General features: G+C 46.3%; 1 protein-coding gene across 4 annotated transcripts in view; it reads left to right on the top strand.

The window, feature by feature from the left end:
• The window catches only part of nfasca (neurofascin homolog (chicken) a), a 123,500-nt gene that overhangs the window by 84,869 nt on the left and 19,217 nt on the right, over positions 1-19,414 (top strand). Inside the window, exons 12-32 of one of the 4 annotated variants that reach the window (XM_071495244.1) lie at positions 1,747-1,917; positions 2,192-2,239; positions 5,131-5,242; positions 5,476-5,660; positions 5,747-5,878; positions 6,046-6,189; positions 6,278-6,389; positions 6,482-6,648; positions 7,436-7,583; positions 8,403-8,527; positions 9,472-9,516; positions 10,022-10,123; positions 10,515-10,712; positions 10,928-10,998; positions 11,929-12,151; positions 12,240-12,355; positions 12,465-12,675; positions 12,918-13,040; positions 13,888-14,061; positions 15,140-15,166; positions 19,148-19,396. In XM_071495244.1, coding sequence (XP_071351345.1) covers positions 1,747-1,917; positions 2,192-2,239; positions 5,131-5,242; positions 5,476-5,660; positions 5,747-5,878; positions 6,046-6,189; positions 6,278-6,389; positions 6,482-6,648; positions 7,436-7,583; positions 8,403-8,527; positions 9,472-9,516; positions 10,022-10,123; positions 10,515-10,712; positions 10,928-10,998; positions 11,929-12,151; positions 12,240-12,355; positions 12,465-12,675; positions 12,918-13,040; positions 13,888-14,061; positions 15,140-15,166; positions 19,148-19,396 — 2,883 coding nt within the window. The remainder of the gene's footprint in view (positions 1-1,746; positions 1,918-2,191; positions 2,240-5,130; positions 5,243-5,475; positions 5,661-5,746; positions 5,879-6,045; positions 6,190-6,277; positions 6,390-6,481; positions 6,649-7,435; positions 7,584-8,402; positions 8,528-9,471; positions 9,517-10,021; positions 10,124-10,514; positions 10,713-10,927; positions 10,999-11,928; positions 12,152-12,239; positions 12,356-12,464; positions 12,676-12,917; positions 13,041-13,887; positions 14,062-15,139; positions 15,167-19,147; positions 19,397-19,414) is intronic. The other 3 variants (XM_071495245.1, XM_071495246.1, XM_071495247.1) reach the window with 3 other exon arrangements.

The following is a 19,414-nucleotide window of genomic DNA, read 5'->3' as shown; positions in this document are numbered from 1 at the left end:
ATGTTTCGTGCTGGACCTGCATCAGGCAAATGGTTTTCAACAATCAGGAGCCATCTTCAAAAGGAATAACCTCTATCCCATGTGAAATACAAGATTCTGTTCTGTTATGATCTAATATATAAAGGAGCAGGAGATTAGAAACTCCATATAGAGACAAATCAAATAAGTTAAAACAAAATGAATGCTTCAGTGCATCATCTGCATACATCATAAATATTCATATAGATCCCACATGTTACAGGTCACATATGTAGATTAGCCTGTCAGGATTAATCCACTTTATGAAAAGACAGCACCAGTATATTAGTAAATATCATGAATAAATTAATACAATTGGGCAAAAATAATCAAATATACCTTTGTCATATCCTGGAAGTAGGTCCTTATAAAAAGGCCCAGAAAGCTGGTTTTAACATCAAGAGATGAATTATGACCCTTCTTGCATCCCATACACCTCAAATATAACTAAAGGAAATGTGCCTCTTAAGACTGAGCAGTTGCAGACTGACTGCATCAGTCTTAGGGATGATGTGGATGTGGTAGTTGGATTTTAGAACAACCACTTCAGCATCAACCAAAGAAAAACGGTCCAGGTGCTGAGACTTGATCTTTTTAGACCCTTTAGATTGCAATAATCCTTTGATGTGGATGGTGTGGAGATCTGTTCAGTCTGAACCTGATCATTTCTCTCAGCAGTTTGAAGACTTTGTAAAGGCTCCAGCCTCTCTGGCATCTTTTCTTCACCTCTCTTCTTTGTTTTGTCGTTCTCCCATGAGAGTTGTGCTGCAGTACTGCTGAGCCAGTGTGTGTGTGTGTGTGTGTGTGTGTGTGTGTGCATGCTGCATAGATCTGCTGCAGAAACTGTAAAGGACACTTGTTTAATAACTCAGATTCAAACAAAAGAAGAAGAAGACACCCCCCCCCCTTCCACCACCACCACAGTGAACAGCCTGTATGACACACACAGTCATATATGCTCAGATCAACCACACCACATCATATCAACTTGTCATGTAGCCCAGACACTGTAACACACGCCAACGCAGGATGTGAACTGCTAGCCGGCTGCCGATTGGTCCCGGGGCACTGTCTTGACGACCATAAGGCTCACGTCAGTTTGTGCAGTCACAGTGTGTGACGATCTGTCTGGATGTCTGTGTGGGTTTAACTGTAGGATGAGCAGGGTCTCCAGAGCTAACGTGAACAGCTGTATGTGAAGAAATACTTATAAATACAGGCTCGTGGCGTTAGAGAGGAGGTTAAAGATGTGACGTCTCAACGTGGCAGCAGCTACATCCAGACACAGCCTCCTGTGGAAGTGGATCACACATACAGTATATCAGCCAATTACTTGGCAGCGGTGACGTGTGTAACACCTGCAGATACAGTTTGTTGATGAGAGAGGTCAGAGGTCAGAGGGACAGACAGAATATCAGTGGGTGATGGTAACATGGAGCTACCAGACATTAGAGATGATGATGAAGAGATGATGAAGGTTTTATTTGCTACTGTGAAATCTGGTGTGTTCATGTGGTTTCATGAGCTGTCCTCCTCCTCTGTCCTCGTTTCTGTCCTCTTCCTCTGTCCTCCTCTGTCCTCCTCTCTGTCCTCCTCTCTGTCCTCCTCCGTCCTCCTCCTCTGTCCTCCTCCTCTGTCCTCCTCTCTGTCCTCCTCTCTGTCCTCCTCCGTCCTCCTCCTCTGTCCTCCTCTCTGTCCTCCTCCTCTGTCCTCCTCTGTGTCTTCCAGTTATGATTCCGATCCCTCAGGATAAGAGAGTGTCCATGGGTTTGAATGGAGACCTGTACTTCTCCAACGTTATTGCCCAAGATGCTCAAACAGACTACAGCTGCAACGCTCGCTTCCTCTTCACACACACCATCCAGCAGAAGAACCCCTTCACACTCAAAGTTCAGACCAGTGAGTAGCACACACACACACAAACACACACACACACACACTTGCCTCTTACTGATTTTTGTGCCCTCAAATCTTCATGAGTTCATGTCGTCATTTATTGGACGGTGAACAGTGAACGCTGGAGTAACTGGCTCTGAACTCTGAGCTCCACTTCTCCATCTAGAGGTGATGTAATGACATGACAGGAGCTGCCTGATGTTTCCTCCTTCAGAGGATTCTCTTTCTTTCAGCTGTGCTCATGAATCTGCATGAGTGTGTGTGTCTGTGTTTTCAGAGGAGCTGTATAATGACACGTCTTACAATGCCACTGGCCCCTTTGGTGGTGAGTCACTTCTTGTTAGGACAGCTCCACTTCCTGTCCAACTGCTTAGTTATGATCCACAGTAACATGTCTATAAACACTAGTCTGCTCAGTGAAGCTCAACACGTCCACTGACCTCAGACTGATGTCTGACACTCATCTAACCTCTAACTGCTTTCTGTGAGAATGGGTTGTTGTGTTTATTTTAAAGCTCCACACAGTCTAAAGGTAGATGTCCATGTGTTTCTGATTATAAAGCAGGTCTAATACTGTGAAAGTAAAGTTAATAAATTAACACTGTGAAAGTATCAAAGCCTCAGTCCACAGAGAAATGCACACAGCCTGTATTCAGACACTGAGCCTTAAAACCAGCCGTCAGGACTTCTGGAACTTTGTGATGTCACAACAAAGCAGTCACCGCTCTCAGCCATGCACCAAGCCCCGCCCACCTGGACCCACCATCCAACCTTGCAGGATTTGGTTTCTCTGAGTGTTTACCTGAAATCTGGTATGTTTTTATTGCTTTATAATGAAAACACATGTGGACATCTTCCTTTACACAACATGGGACCTTTAAACTACATTATGTACTAAGTACTAAGTATCTGAAGAAAGGAGCTTCAGGACTTTTCAGATGATTATTGATTATTGATTCATTTTATTATCTTAACATTGTCTTTACTTTGACTGAACTTTGCAGCAGTTGATGTTTCCCAGATTTAAATCTCAAAAACTAGTGAGATATAGTCTGACTCTGGTTTACACTGTTGGATACCAGTTTTGAACTTGAGCTTCCGGTATTTTTATCTCTATCTTGTATGTTGTGTGTTAAATTTGGCTGTTGTTTGTTTGTTTGTTTGTGTGTTTTCCTCTGAAACTCCTGATATAACTGACACTAAAAATTACACATAGTCATATGGAATAAAAATGTTGCAGCAGAATAAAATCTCTCCTGATCACTCAGTGAAGTGTTAGTCAGCTGTTCATTATGGAATCAATCACATGACATCATCATAACCAACGTATCAGGAGAGGATGACCGACGCCAGCCTCTCTCTGACCCTGATGTGCACTCACACAGTAGAAATATGTGTTCATCTAATTTAGTCTATGATCTGTTTATTCCACCTCTCAGTCGGTGTTAAATGATCACATGGAATGAATAAACATATCGTAATTAACATACAAATTAGCCTTGATTCAAGTCTACTGCAAATAGAGAATTGAATGAGCCCATAGCTGCAGGGAACAGATCAACTAAAGTGGCAGCATATGCAGCGTTGGTAGATGGGATATGTCCCTGAGGAAGAGGATGTGCCCTGTCACCGACCAGGCTGGAGGCCCGGAGGGACTGAGCATACCGCTGAGGCTGGGGAGGATTTGGTCACATGATGAATATTCAGTCTGGACTCCTGCTGTGATCATTAATAGTCATATATGTATGGAAATAAGGTTCCTCATCTATGTGTGAGTGTGTGAGGGGAAGTGATGGGGACAGCTGTCAAGACGTTCACACACCACCACTCCAGCACACACTCGTACACACATGCTAGCTTAGCTGCTAATCTCTTCAAAGCACAAACAGAAGCAAAGACCACAGTTCTGTCTCTTTGTGGGTGGGAGGGGGTTGAAGGCTCCACTGCATCCTGAGACCTGCCAGCATCAGCAGCAGGCTGCCATGTTTCCATGGTGCTCCCTGCGTTGCCGTAGCTACCCACTACAATGACCTTGTACCTCACAATTCTTCCTCCTTTTGTCATTCTTCTTCTCCTCCCAGTGTTACTAACGACAACAGATCCTCCTCACTCACTCCTGTCTATTTGCTGGCCACTGGAGAAGCTAACCACTAACAGATGCTTTAATCCCACACAGATCTGCATCACAAAGGAGGCTAATGCTAACTTAATCCCACACACTTCTCTGCAGGCTGCAGCTCTCCGCTGACTGGATTTGGTGTCCACAGTATTAATGGAGTCTGAGTAACGATCAAAGGAAAATTAGTCTTTAGAATCATGAGCAGCAATTTATCTGAACTGGTTCAGTTATCAGTCAGTGATCAGTGACAGTGGGAGTCGGCACATTCCTGCTGTCTTAAAGGACTTAAACTCTGCTTTATACATCTGGACTTCATCACTTCTCAAACAGAGATGAGATGTGATGTTGTCCCACGGTGTGTGCGAGTCTTGTTGTGCCTGATGGACACACACTTTGTCTGGGTGATGTGGTCCTGGCAGTTTGCTCACATCTCAGCCTGAACTGACTTTTTCCAACCAGCTGAAGCTGAACTAACTGTGCTTCTCTAGTAAATGTGCTTCTAGATCTTCATCATCGTCATCGTGTGATGTGTGTGGATTATAAAAGGCCTCACAGTCTAAAAACCAAGGGTCTGGTCTAAAGGGTCCACTTACATGCTGCTACTGAGGCTTAATGCCTTAGCCAAGTCCTGTGGGAAGGTTTAACACAGGGCTGAGGACTAATGCATGGACCACATGACCCTAAACAAACTTGAATTTGATGTGAAACTAATCTCATCACAGCAGAAAGTCTGGGCACGCTGTATCAGCTGCTTCATTTAAGCCTTTAATGGCGTCTTCTCCATCTCTGTTCCTCTGGCAAACAGAAAGCAAGATCAGTGACCCTGCTGTTGTTCCTGCATCTCTTAATGTCTTCCTGTGAGAGAAGCCAGAGAGCGTTAGACAGGTTTACAGGACATTGGCCTCGCTACAGAGATGGAGCACAGCCACAGGGAAATGACCAGAGTAATAGTGTTAGCTTTATATGTGGCAGCGCCCACAGAGAGGAGGAAGTGAGTCATGCTACAAAGATTGACTACAGTGCTGTTGGATTAGATTGAATGTGTTTTTGTATACTGACCCCCTCCACCCCCCCACCCCCTTGCTCCTCATCTGCAGGCCGTAAAGTAGCCGAGACCACGCCGACCTTCCTCTCACCATCGGGCAGTGAGAGCTCCAAAATGGTGCTACGAGACGAGAAACTGCTGCTGGAGTGTATTGCTGCTGGACTGTGAGCTCACACACACGCACACACACACACGCACACACACACACACACACACACACACGCACACACACACACACACACACACACACACACACACACACACACGCACACACACACACACACACACACACACACACACACTGACACACACACAGAGGACTGACATATGGATATTAGATCTGTTCAGTTTTCCATTTACATCAAAACCCACATCTGTGTCCCTCCTCCCCCACCAGACCGACGCCCACCATCAAGTGGTTTAAGAAGGGTGGGGACCTGCCAGGGCAGAAGGTGAAGTTCGAGAAGTTCAACAAGACCCTGAAGATAGTCAGCGTGTCAGAGGAGGACGCTGGGGAGTACGTTTGCATGGCCAACAATCACTTAGGCAGCGTACGCCACTCCATCTTTGTGCAGGTGAAAGGTGAGGAGGTCAGGGCTGTGTGTTGTGACAGATACATGAACCTGTGGGTGTGTCCGTCATGCTGACCCCCCCTCCGTGTTCCACAGCGGCTCCTTACTGGCTGGACAAGCCTACAAACCTGGTACTGGCCCCGGACGAGAACGGGCGCCTAGTGTGTCGGGCCAACGGCAACCCTAAACCCATCATTCAGTGGCTGATCAACGGGCAGCCCATAGACAGTAAGTGGAGCTGAACACACAGGGGTGTCTGAGTCAGGGGCCCGATCAGGGGCCTCCATCTTGTATTCTCATCATCTTGTCCTTCAGCTCCATCATTCCTTCACTTCTTTAACATCTTTTCCTGCCCCTCTGTTCTCCACCCTCCTCCCTCTTACCCCCAACCCCAGGCTCTCCCCCCAACCCCAGCAGACAGGTGCTGGGCGACACCATCATCTTCCGCTCGGTGCAGATGGGGAGCAGCGCTGTCTATCAGTGCAACGCCTCCAACCAGCACGGCTACCTGCTGGCCAACGCCTTCGTCAGTGTTCTTGGTGAGACGCAGAGGTCACTGTGCAGATGGAAAATACCTGTGGATTCCTTGTTAACGATGAACTAATCCCCCGTCCCTCCCCCCCGCAGACATGCCTCCGAGGATGCTGGGCCCTAAAACCCAGCTGATCAAAGTCGTCGAGAACAACCGCACCTTCCTGGATTGTCCGTTCTTCGGTTCCCCTCTGCCGGAGCTCCGCTGGTGAGTATCATCCTGCGCCGATGCTTCCAGGTGAATCACCAGGTCCAGTCTTTCTTCTTCTACCTGTGTCCATGTGCTCTCTCTGTGTGCAGGTTTAAGAATGGACAGGGCAGCGGGCTGGATGGCGGTCAGTACCGTGTTTACATCAATGGCACCCTGGAGATCAAACGAGCCCGAGTGGAGGACGAGGGCACCTACACCTGTGTGGCCCACAGCATCCTGGGCACGGCCGACAAGCAGGTCCGCCTGGAGGTCAAAGGTCAGACATTACATCACTGCTGCACTCACAGTGCAGTTCTGACTCAGCATCCACACTCACAGTGACCCTGAGAACTAAGGTCATCACCATCACCAGGCAGCATGATGTCACAAACAGCTGACGGTGCAATAATCAGCTCCTGCATCACTGTTTCTGTTCGTCTGCTGTGTCACATGACACGATTCCTTCCCTGGTGCCAAACAGCCTGCACTGCTGGGTGATGTGCAGATCTCTTGTGCCTTTTATTAAACCTTTAATCAGAATCTAATCCAGCAGACTCTGTGTCAGACTCCTCACAGTGACCAGCTGCTGCTCTGTGTGTGGCTGCAAACAGGAAACAAACACAGGACAGGCATTCCTCACCCTTGAGGAATCAAGTCACTCCATGAAAGTGATGAAATGTAAATAAACGTCAAACCTGCCATTATTTCCTCTGGAATTACATGTCTTCATCTGTCTGTGTTCTTCTGTGGAAGTTCTCCACAGTATACTCTGAGCCAGTGGAACATGAAGGTTTCACTGTCCCTCCCTCTCTGCTGTGCCTGTTGTTCAGGTGTATGCCTGTTTCCTCACTGACCTGACATAAGCCCCGCCCCCCTCCAAACAAGGCGGTCCTTCAGTGAAGGACGAAGCTTGTTTTACAGATGTTTAACATTTACACCCAGCTGATATGATTACACCTCCTTCCTGAGTGCATCTAAATATGTGAGTTAATATAGTGTGTGTGTGTGTGTGTGTGTGTGTGTGTGTGTGTTCGTCTTCATCCTCACCATCTCCTCCACCTCAGAGCCAACTCGTATAGTCCGGGCCTCTGAGAACCAGTCGGTCATCAGGGGCTCCACGGCTCGTTTCGACTGTAAGGTGAAATCTGACCCCAGCCTGCCCGTCACCGTGACCTGGACCAAGGATGACAAGCCTCTCTATCTGGGATGGAGGTAAAGGCACCTAACTTATCCAGACTGCTGGTTAAAGTTTAAATCCTAACGCCATCACCATAAAGCTTGTTTTTTATTCTCCAGTTCTCTCACAAAAGATTGATTAAAAAGTAAAAACTGAAACATCGCTTTGACATAAATTTTCAGACACTATACTATGACTCTGTAAATTTAGATCTCTCTGGCTCATCAGATGTTTCTACAGCTGGACTGAAGCCCACCTGTGGTAAACTCAGCTGATTGGGCACACACCTGTCCATATCAGGTGTCACAGCTGATGTTGCAGATCAGAGCAGAAACCAGGAGGAGGAAGGAGCTGCTGCAGAGCTCAGAGACAGGAGTGTGTCAAGACTCTTGTAGACCTGGACCTGGACTAACTGAGACATGAGGGGAGAAGAGAGGAGACCAAGAACCTGATGGTGGCCAGAGATGATCCAGAGAACTGAGCTAAAAGTGTCTGAAAACTTCTGTCCATGTGATATTTGAGTTTTTACTTTGTCTTTGTTAAGACAAAGTAAGTGTAGACTGATGAGGAAAAATCATTTTTCTTTTTTTAAATTTTATATCTATTTTATAACAAAGGTCTGATACTTTCTGAACACGAGACTGAGTGTCTGAAATCAAAACACAGGACGTGTCTTCATTCGTCTTCAGAGTCTCTGTTTCCTGTCATATAGTTTAACACGAGAGACAGACGTTCTCAGAGCAAACAGCTCAATCCAGTAAACACAGTGTCGTCTCAGTGTTAACTGGTTTACACAGACGTCAGCTTCACACACACACACACACACACTCCTCTGTCTCTGTCTGTGTGTCCAGGCTGAAGAAGGACGACGAGTCGCTCACCATCCCCAACGTGAATGAGGGCGATGAGGGAACCTACAGCTGCACTGTCACATCTGAGATAGACCAGGACTCATCCTCAGCCCGCCTCACTGTGTTAGGTACAGACAGAGCAGAGGATATCACCTGCCAGAGCCAGTCACAGTATCACCTGAGTACTCACATGTACTGAGGAGTCAGCTGTAACCAGACTGTTTCACTGTCTCATGATGTTGCATCAGCCCCTTTTATACTCACAAGAAACACACACGCACACACACGCACACACACACACACAGACACACACGCACACACACACACACACACACACACACACACACACACACACACACACACACACATATATATATATATATATACATATATAACTGAGGACAGCTGGCCTGAGATACTGAAGGAGTCATTGCAAATCAAAAACAGTTTTTAAAGCCAGTAATCATAATATTCATACTTTATAAGTGAAGATCCTGAAGGAAAGGACCATTTCTTCCAGTTCCTGTTGTACATGTGTTTCCATGTCAGACACATTCAGACAAACTGTTTTCAGTCTTTATTCTCTTCTTTAGAAAGTTTCCTCTCCACACAGTTTCTCAGCTCTGTGGAAATCAAGCATGTCCTACTGTTGTTTACTGAACACTCACCTAGCTTAGCTTTAGCTCCCCTGTAGAGCTGAGGAGGAAGGTGTTGTAGTGCAGCTGTAGACTCAGTTTGTGTGAGTGTTGATTTGATGTGGGCCTTTAATGACAGTGAGTCACAGAAATAAACCAGGGGAAAAATAAAAATCATAGTTTGGCTGTTAGAAGCAGCACATTTCATTCAGGTAATGAGACAGTGACACGAGTTTGTGTGTGTCAGTCCACCTGAAGAAAACCGCTGGGCTTCCTGTGACCTGGTTTACACCTGTGACTCAGCTGCCTGCATGATGAAGTGACAGTGTGATCTAAATGACTTGTTAATGGTTGTGCTCCCTTGCTGTTGATTAGTGGACTAACCTGCAGACTCTAACCTTTATACCTGCTTCCTGGTCCTTGACCACGCCCCACAGAGGAAGCCTCCCTCAACCCCTCAGTCTCTAGTGCCTTGCCTCCAGGTAACACACGACTTGGGTGGAAATCTGTCCTCTTCTGTTCTCTCCCTCCTCTGTTTCTTTATGTTTATTTTCTCCTCTTTTTTCTTTCTGAGCTTGTGCCTCTGTTACATTATGATAATTATATTGAAAGCAGTTTTAATGGATATTAATTTATCATGTGCCAAAGATTATTTTGTTTCTCCAGATTTGTATGTGCATGCACCACAATCCATCCTGTCAAATCACTTTATCTCATATTAAATCTGAAAACATCTGTTTCCAGTTTGAGACAATAATCAATCTGATCATTTGAAGTTGGTTCAGTGTTTGATTTAATGATAATCTCTCCCACTGAACAGGAGGAGATGTGTAGATTTGTAGACTCAGGTGTTTTGTATCTAGGAGTGTGTTTTACTTGTTGATTAAATGACACCGTGCAGCACAAGTGTTTTGCAGCATGCATGTGTGTGCTTGTATGTGTGTGTGAGCCTCACCTAAGGTCTGATCAAACCCTGTCTCTCTGCAGACCGTCCAGACCCTCCCATCGATCTGGATCTGTCAGACCCAGCAGCCCGCAGCATCCGCCTCACCTGGATCCCTGGGAATGACCACAGGAGCCCCATCACAGGTCAGTGTGCACACACTCCTCAAAGCTCTGTCCTGCATCTGAAGCTTCCCCTGATCTCAGCGTCTTCACATGGAGGTGAAATGTTTCCTGTGGGCCCCAGATGAGTGAAGGAGAGCTGGAAATAGGTGAAACGAGATCAATTTATCTGCAGTTATAATGATTCTGGAGCCAGTTCCTCATGAAACAATAAATATAATCTACACAGTGTCTTTAAGATCAATGCAATAGAGCCATGAAAGAAATGTGAGAGGAGAATATGTGGAGCCACAGCTGCAGGTGGTCCACACCATGACCAAGAAGAGAACAAGACATCCTAGACAACCTGCTGAACCGCTCCTCTCCAGATTTCCACTGTTCCAACAGTAGTGGTCTTCTTTTCCTGTCTCTGCAGAGTTCTTGGTCCAGTTTGAGGAGAACCGCTGGGAGCCGGGCAGGTGGCAGAACCTGTCCAGTTACCCTGGGGACCTCAACTCCGTCATCCTGCAGCTCGCCCCCTTCGTAAACTACCAGTTCAGGGTCATCGCCATCAACTCGGTGGGCCAGAGTCAGCCCAGCCGCTCCTCCCCACGATACAAGACCAGCGGAGCAGGTGAGGATCACCACACACTGGTCTGAAGTTTAGGTACTGGTGATGCATAGTTTGGACTGACGCTGATCTTTAATCTGCCTCCTAATCAACATTTGACCCGTGACCTTTGACTCATACACACTCTCAAACACAGGACACAGAGCAGACTGTGGCAGACACCTGCTGTTTGTTGGAGCTGATGTTTGATCTCAGTGAATTTTGTTTTTTTAAAAAAGCCCCAGATGCCATTCCCAGAGGTCTGCGAGGGTGGGGCTCCAAGAAGGATAACATGGAGATCACCTGGGAGGTAAGACCAGGGCGGACATGACTGTGTACTGAGGACGTACTGTACGTGTAAATGCATGTGATCAGATCACAAACCCATGAGGCTGTTTCTGCTCTCAGAGAAGGACCACATGAGAAAAACCCGTGTAACAGCATGAACTCCAGCGTCTGAAGAAAATCACTCAGATAAAGATTTAAGGTCGTCACGGTTTAAAAACTCATTGTACAAAGTGTAATAATGGAAGAGCCCAAAAAAGTATTATCAATAATACATCCTGCCAACTAAAGAAATGAATAATTCAGTACAGCTGAAAGAAATTAGACTTCTAACTAAAACTCTTAATGAGACTTCACCTTTTGGACATCAACAGACAGAATGACACGATGGCCAGAGTGATTGGTAGGAGTTCAAAGGTCAAAATTCAAGTGGTCAGTCTGTGTAAAGAAGCGATGTACAGACAGCAGTAAAATACTGTCTCTTTGTCCTCATAACGGGGCCTGAACCGACGACCTGTTCAGACTGTGAGGGGTGGTCTTAGCTTTCCAGAGGGGACAGAGCCTGTCAGACCACCTGCCTACTGGGCTGGACCCCTCCTTCTAATCTTAGTGCCACTTTGGTGAGGCCACAGAGCCTGTTTCTATTGGTCAGAGTCAGATGACCACACCAGGCAATAATCCAGGACATTAAGACTCATCATCATCTCAGGAGACATTAAGGAGCTCATCTCCTCAGGGACAAAGTCTCTGTCGTTGTGGAAGCAAAATGAGGTTCAAAACACAATTTGTTGTCAGGTTCAATACCCAAGTACCTGTACCAAGACTCAGTATGCTCAGAATCAGTGTACCGAGAATCAGTGTACCTAGAATCAGTATATCTAGAATCAGTGTACCTAGAATCAGTATATCTAGAATCAGTGTGCTCATAGTGAGCGTCTTGTTTGTTTTCCTCCAGCCTCTGCTTGATCTGGAGAGAAATGGCCCAAACCTGCACTACAACGTTTGGTGGAGGCGGAAGGACACGGGGGAGGAGTGGAGTAACGTGACCACATTGGAGTCCAAATATATCGTCCACAGCACAGACACCTATGTGCCCTATGAGATCAAAATCCAGGCCAGGAATGATTTTGGATCAGGGCCGGAGTCTAACATGGTCATTGGATACTCCGGAGAGGACAGTGAGTGGATCACACCAGGTATCACATTTTTAAAGACGCCAACCCTTCTCTGATGTTTCACGCTCTGCGTCGCTTTTCATGTGTTCAGATCCCACCGATGCTCCCACTGACCTGCGGGTGTCAAAGGTTGACAGCACCAAGGCGAACATCCACTGGAAGTCTGTGGACCCCGCCTCTGTGCAGGGAGAGTTCAAAGAGTTCAGAGTGAGACCGGCTGCATTTCTGCAAAAATACACTGGACGTTACTTTTCTGCACTTCCTAGCCATAAACCCCTTCCTCTTATTCTTCTCCTCCTTCTTCTTTTTCTTCCAGTTGTACTACTGGCGTGAATCCAGTCTGGTCCCAGGTCTGGTGGTCAGTAAGGAGAAGATGACCAAAGGTTTCTACAGCACCGTGTCTGAGCCGTCCGGCATCCTCACTGAGCTGGTGCCCTTCTCCAAATACAAGACGTTTATGGTTGTAGCCAACAGCCGCTTCGAGGGTCCGCCCAGCAACACGGTGGAGTTCACCACCAAGGAGGGAGGTGAGGACGCAGCTCAGACGAAGCATCATGTCCAGGAGAGACTCACATATCATATAGTTTCTGAGCACGTAGCATGTTCATCAGTGTTGTGTGGGATTCATGCAAACACACACATGGGTTTGTACAGGGACAATATTAATATACGCGCGCGCGCGCGTGTGTGTGTGTGTGTGTGTGTGTGTGTGTGTGTGTGTGTGTGTGTGTGTGTGTGTGTGTGTGTGTGTGTGTGTGTGTGTGTACAGTCCCCGACGCTCCGAGGTTCTTCAGGATCAACCGGAGGAGTTTCGACACCCTCTACCTGGAGTGGGACAAACCACTGGAGCCCAACGGCATCCTGATTGGATACCAGCTCAAGTATCAAACAAGTGAGCTGCTCTGATTGGTCAAATCCCAACTAGTCCCACAGATACTGTTTACACAAATGTTTTTAATTGAGTGGTGATGTGTAAGCAGGGTTAGGAAGGTATATTCTAGAATGATATTTCTTAAAAAACTAAACACAACAGCTGTTGTTGTTCCTCACACATCAGAGAGGACTGAAGCAGAGCAGAAATGCTCTCTGATGTAAACAGTGTCCTGAGAGCCACAATGACCCTGTTTAAGTACCGCCACCCTCAGTGAGTGGATCTGAACTGTGCCGTGCTCCTCCTCCTCTCTCTGAATCTGTCTGAGCTCTGGTTATTGGCTGCGTGAAAGGATCCCTGCAGTGAAGAAGTCAGGAGACGCCGTGAACTCGTGGGTTACTGTGACCACTTTAAGGGCTGATGGCCCTCATTTATTCAAACCTAATTTACAGAAAATGAATATTGTCTTATATTGGGGCCAGTGGGGTATCCTGTCTCTCAGGAGCAGAGCTCTCAGCATAGTTTTTTCCTGGAACTGAAGGGAAAACCCTGGTAAGTTTAGGAGCTTTAGGATTCAGGTTTTTTTTGGTTGTTATTCAATTGTATTTGGAACAAAGAACTGATGGAAAATTCTAACATCATACACAGTCCTGCCAGACCAGTTTGACCCAGTTATCTTGACTGTGAACCACAGTGACACTGAAGCTGAAGGCTGCAGGATGAGAGCAGGTTAAAGAGGAACTGGGGCACCAGAGGGAAGAACTGTCTGTCTGCATCCAGCCGCTCTGCCCAATGGTACCATCAGGTGATACTATATTTCTGACAGCAAGCTAACTCATCGTGTGTGTGTGTGTGTCTGTCTGTGTAGTCAATGGCTCCCGGATAGGTCGCCCACAGCTGGAGACGTTTCCTCCTAATGCGACAGACTTCAGCCTCCGCCTGCCGGACCGATCCACTCGCTACAAGTTCTACCTGTCGGCGCTCACACAGGTGGGGTCAGGGGAGGTCTTCGCTGAGGAGTCGCCACACTTCGCTAATGAGGGTGAGTTTTTATGCACCTGTTACCCAGAAAGCGTCACGTTCAGTGTTTTTCCATAAAAGGACAAAACACTGTTGGATGAGGCTGCAATAGTTTCAGATACACTGGTTTTCCTAATGAACTGAATGTGCACTATATTTCTTAGTACATTGCACTGCAGCATTTTCTACAGGGATAAAGAAGTTACAAAGCAAACTACACTTTTCAGTCAAATCTTTGTCACATCACTGAACTTCCTGTTTCAGTTATCAGCCTCCATTTTTTCTTGTGTGTTTCAAATGAGTTTAAATTCAGTATTTTATTATCTCTGAGCCTCAGAGCTACACTGTTTACAGAAACTATTAAAACACATTGTGAGTCGCACACATGTCCCTTCATCACCATGAACACACACACTGCAGTTTATTCTGACTCAGTCCCACACACACCGTCCTGGAAATACTAGAGCAACAAATGTGGGTTAATACACTGCTGAAAATAGTTCCCAACTAATGTTCTATTTACTCCTGACTGGAAGACGTTTGCTCAAAACTTAAAATAAAAATCAATATGATAATATATATTATTTAATAATAATATATAAAGACTTAATGTCTACAGCAGCAACCACTAGGTTTTGGGCCAAGAGCCACAGAGACGATAGAAATAATGTAGCGAATGAACTTCTAAAAACTGAAAAATCTGAAAGCAGGTAGTCCAAGAGTTTAACAGTTGAATTTCTGACCCAGTTCTGACCCAGTTTGTCAGTTCAGTTGTTCTGTTTCCCAACAGGACTCTGACTTTCAACCTCACTCCTTACGGTGTCTTCTACAGTGTAATTACACATGAGAGAGAGAGAGAGAGAGAGAGAGAGAGAGAGAGAGAGAAAGAGCTGTAAAACTTGCTTTTATTTCCATTGTGGACAGTTTTTACTTAGACTAGTTCTTCAGTAGACAGTGGTCCAGATGAGCCTGGTGCACAGCAGCAGGTTAAAGACAATGATGCCTCCATCAGTGGTGAGGTAGAGAGTCTGCTGAACTAACTGTCCCGTTGTTCACCTCTGTCTCCCCTCTCTCCTGTCTCTGATTCTCTGTGTTGGCAGACATCTTTCCTAATACTACAGGTCTAGGTAAATGGGAATGAGAAGCACAGCCCCACAGCCCCCCACCCCCACCCCTCCCAACCCCTCCCCACCCCGTCTATGTATGTGTCTGTCTAAACACTGAGCAGCAGCACAGTCCACCTTCACTGACAGAGCAGGCTCCACCTCCTGCAGATCCCACTGGTGTCCAGCAGAGGGAGCTGGTGCTTCACAGTCTCAGTGTGTCCACGGACAACGCCTGTTTGTATGACTGGATATTAAACATGCAGGTTAGCAGAGCTGACACTTCATGACCCATTTCAGTCTACATTTTTTGTTAAGTTGATAAAAAAGGCTTGACCCAGATCCAGATCCTTGTCTCACTGCACTGAGTGACAGATCCTCTAAAACCAGTGTTAGCACCACAACAACCACGATGACAGAGGTCAGTTATGATGATCTCTGACACTGCAGGAGACTGGACAAAACAATCCTGACTCAATGTCCACTGACTGGGGTTTCCTCCAGCTTTCAGTCCTTCATCACTGTTATATATTATTAGATTATGTCAGGGAGCAGCTGCTATGACAACACATCTACTTCTATGACAACAGAGCAAACTGTACTCTCTGAAGAAGACCTGGTGGAGCAGACGCTCCACATCACAGTGAGTGATGCAGAACAAAGATACCTTTGAAAAGAAGAAAGCCAGTAAGGTGATGTTGAGCTGGTTTGTCAGTGATGTCAGTCAGCACAGAGGCTGATGTGTTAATATGCAGGACTTTAATGTAAAGGATCAATCACATAAGACTACAGCTCTGTGTGATCTAGATCTAGATGAGCTCCAACATTATAATAACTACAGGTGACCCAGTCTTTACTACCACAGATCAGGGTGGACTGCTGCTGTCTACAGTGTTTTTCTTTCTTTTCTCACCCATCCATCTGCTTCTCCTCATCCCTCCATCTCTCCTTAAACTGCTGTGTGTCTGCTGGTGTGTGCTGTCAGGGATTGAAACCCGCTCGACTTGCACAGGTCCTCAAACGCTGTCGGATTTAAAGGCTCAGTGGAGCACACCTCACATTTCACACGCTCTAAATATTTGGTGTAATGATCTGTGACCGTAGCTGGTCGTCACAGTCGGGACTCTGGCTCTGACAGCTGCTGGAGAGCCTTTGGCCTTTGACCTGTGATTTCTGTACCAGTCCCTGATGGTACACTCTTACAGCCTCACTTCTAGTCTGCTATGAGATACAAGTCCGTCTTGTGTCGCGACTGACTGGACACACTGTCATGACGACGCTGCTGTGTTTGTGTGATGGACGAGATGCACATCCCTGCATCTGAACGTCAGGGCGTGTGAAACCTGTTGATGAATGATGCGACCTGATGAGGACAAACAAACGGCAGTCTGCCCGCTCAGTCACTGGCTCGATCATCCTGCTTCGGAGCTTTTCTAGCAGCAATGTCACTACACCATCTTTACCCATCGCTTGTACACTGAGTCAGTAGTTCACATTGGGAGTCACAGGTAAACTGGCTTCAGTCTTTAGGCTCCTGAACATGCTGATGTCTCCATCATCCCGCCTCACTTTATTTGTCCCTCGCACCATGGTTTGAAGGCATGCTTGGTGTCCAGCCTCATGATACAAGCATGCTGCCTGGGGAGAGGGGGGTGTTTGGGGTGGGGCGTCAGTAGTGGGATCCTTCACTGGCTGGAGATGAACTCAACTTCCAGGTGCAGTAAGAGTGAAGAACATTTGCAGTGGACGTCAGTGGAGAGGGAAGTGTGGATTCCCAACCTGAGGAGGGTTGAACCAGTGCAACACCTGAGTTTCACTACACTCACTGAAGCTGTGTCAGTTTGTACCTCGATGAATATAAACATCTTTTCTCTAAAATCCTTTTGGATTTTAAAAACACACACAAGAAAACATCTTCATCCGTTTGACAACACATGAGCTGCAAATACACATAACACAACAGAAGTGTTTCCAGGGGACACAAAAAAGTGATGAACCCACTGGGACACACTTCTTCAATGTTTTGTGACTTTTAAAGTCGAAGGCATTGAACAACAACTCAACTGCTAAGCTGCAGTGTGTTGAGCTCTCAGGGCCACTGTACATCTGACAGACGAAGACAAACACTTTCAAAGTTTAACACGACATTTTTCTTTCAATCAGGACCTGTCTGTTTAAACATTCAGTTGATTCCAGTGTTTCTGGTCCGGACTCAGACGGTGTTGGTGTTTGACACATCTGCTGCTCTGACCTTTATAACAGTGGTTCTCAAACTGTCTCACATCAAGGTCCCTGAACTGACACAGGTTAGACCACAGACCCTCGTCTGATGAGACCTTTGCTTTTAGATGTTTTATTATAAAGAGTGATAGTAGTCAAACATTCATTGTGTTACTTAGGGTTGTCATGATACCAGAATTTCAGTAGTCGATACCAATACCTGTGATTTTCCACAATTCTCGATACTAATTTGATACAGAACCCATGTACTTTTAAATTCACTAATTTATTGAAAACTGCTTTAAACTGTCAAGTATTTAACACCACTATAAAAACAAGCAATACTGTACTTTATGGTAATAAATAACAACAATATTCAACTATTTACATTCAAAAAAGAACCCTAGTGTTACTTATAGATGGAATATAGAGAAGATAAATTACTCCGCTTTTTGCTGGGGACCCTCAGGAACCGACTCAAGAACCTCTGGGGGTCCCTTGATCCCACTTTGAGAACCACTGGTTTACAGGACGTCCTCCAAAAAGATTATGAAACAGTTGAAAAGTGACGGTGGCGTTAATGGCTGAGGCTGGATGAACTGTGACACGTTGTCTTTTCCTCTGGGGATGAAAGAGGATCTGTAAACAGGATTACCTGAGCCCCTTTAGCTCAGTACCAGACAGGAACTTAATCCTGTACCACACCTCCATAAAGTCAGGGGACCTGAAACAGAGTCTGAGATGTTCTGACTTTTAGTTCCCAGTGTGGGTCGAGCTGGTTCTTCATATTTCTGTGACCCACAGTTTGTAACACACACTTTAGTTATGAAGTTGTGCAGTGTGTCCCAGTGTGTCAGGGGCCACATTCTTCAGAGGACGCGGTCTACGAAGGCTCCGCCTCCAAAGATTTGGAGGAGAATCCTGTGGAGGATTTCCTATTTATCTGGTGTTTCATTTTCAGAGTCTGCCTTATTCTCTTTTTGAGAAGTGATTCATCACTGGCCCACTATGAATCTTGGGATATGCTGGGCTGCGAAGGATCCACTTGATCCACAGAACACATCCTGTCGCTGTCGGTCTTTAAATGCAGCCTCTGAAGGATGAAGCCCCTGAATTGAGACACAGATGTGGTCTTTAAGTCAAGCCAAGGTAACCCCAGATGACATCATCATCACCAAGGTAACACTTGATGATGCCACAAGGGGCCATTCCCTCATACTTCACACAGTCAGGTCAGTTTCCTGTGGCTCTGGAGGAGCCTGTTCTGGCTTTATGTGGACTGGCCCTTTAAATGCAACAGAACCATTAGATAAAAGAAAGTAAAGTCAGCAGTTTTATGAATCCAGCTCTGAGCTGCTCACCTCTGAGCAGTGTGACAGATGTGTCATGTCAGCATCTGTCCTCCGGGGGGCAGCAGCAGCACAGTGATGATGATGATGAAGTGCGTGTGTGTGGATTTCAGCTGGGATGAAGAGGAAAACACTGACTGATGATGATGATGATGATGATGATGACGATGGTGTGTGTGTGTGTGTGTGTGTGTGTGTGTGTGGTGGTGGTGGTGGTGACTGCAGCTTGTGTGTTTCAGCTCAGGGCTTCATCTTCAGGGCCTCGTCTGCTGTGTGTATCAGTGTGTGTATCAATGTGTGTCAGTGTGTGTGTCAGAGTGTGTGTCAGAGTGTGTGTCAGTGTGTGTCAGTGTGTGTGTCAGAGTGTGTGTCTGCCTGTGTGATGATCCTCTTGCCTTGTCTAACCCTCTGCTCTCTCCTGCCTCCTCCCTTGTAGTCGAGGTTACCGACTCTTCTGTGGCCTCACCTTTCACTCCTACTCCTCCTCCTCTTGCTACTCTTCCTCCTACTACCATCACTCCTACAACCATTAGTACCTCGACTACCACCACTCCTCCAACTACAACTTCTACTACTACTACTACTACTACTACTACTTCTACTACCACCACTACAACTGAGGCGACCACTACCACCACGCCTCCTGCGCCAGTCACCACCAGGCGCACAGATAAGAACGTGCTGGGTACCTGCTGTGGCCCCA

This window comes from Trachinotus anak, unplaced genomic scaffold (assembly GCF_046630095.1).
Source record: "Trachinotus anak isolate AG129_WGS33_773 ecotype Australia unplaced genomic scaffold, CSIRO_AGI_Tana_v1 ptg000013l, whole genome shotgun sequence".
In the NCBI taxonomy this organism is placed as follows: Eukaryota; Metazoa; Chordata; class Actinopteri; order Carangiformes; family Carangidae; genus Trachinotus; species Trachinotus anak.
Note: the sequence above shows the minus strand (reverse complement) of the source record. Positions and strands in the feature narration are given on the sequence as shown.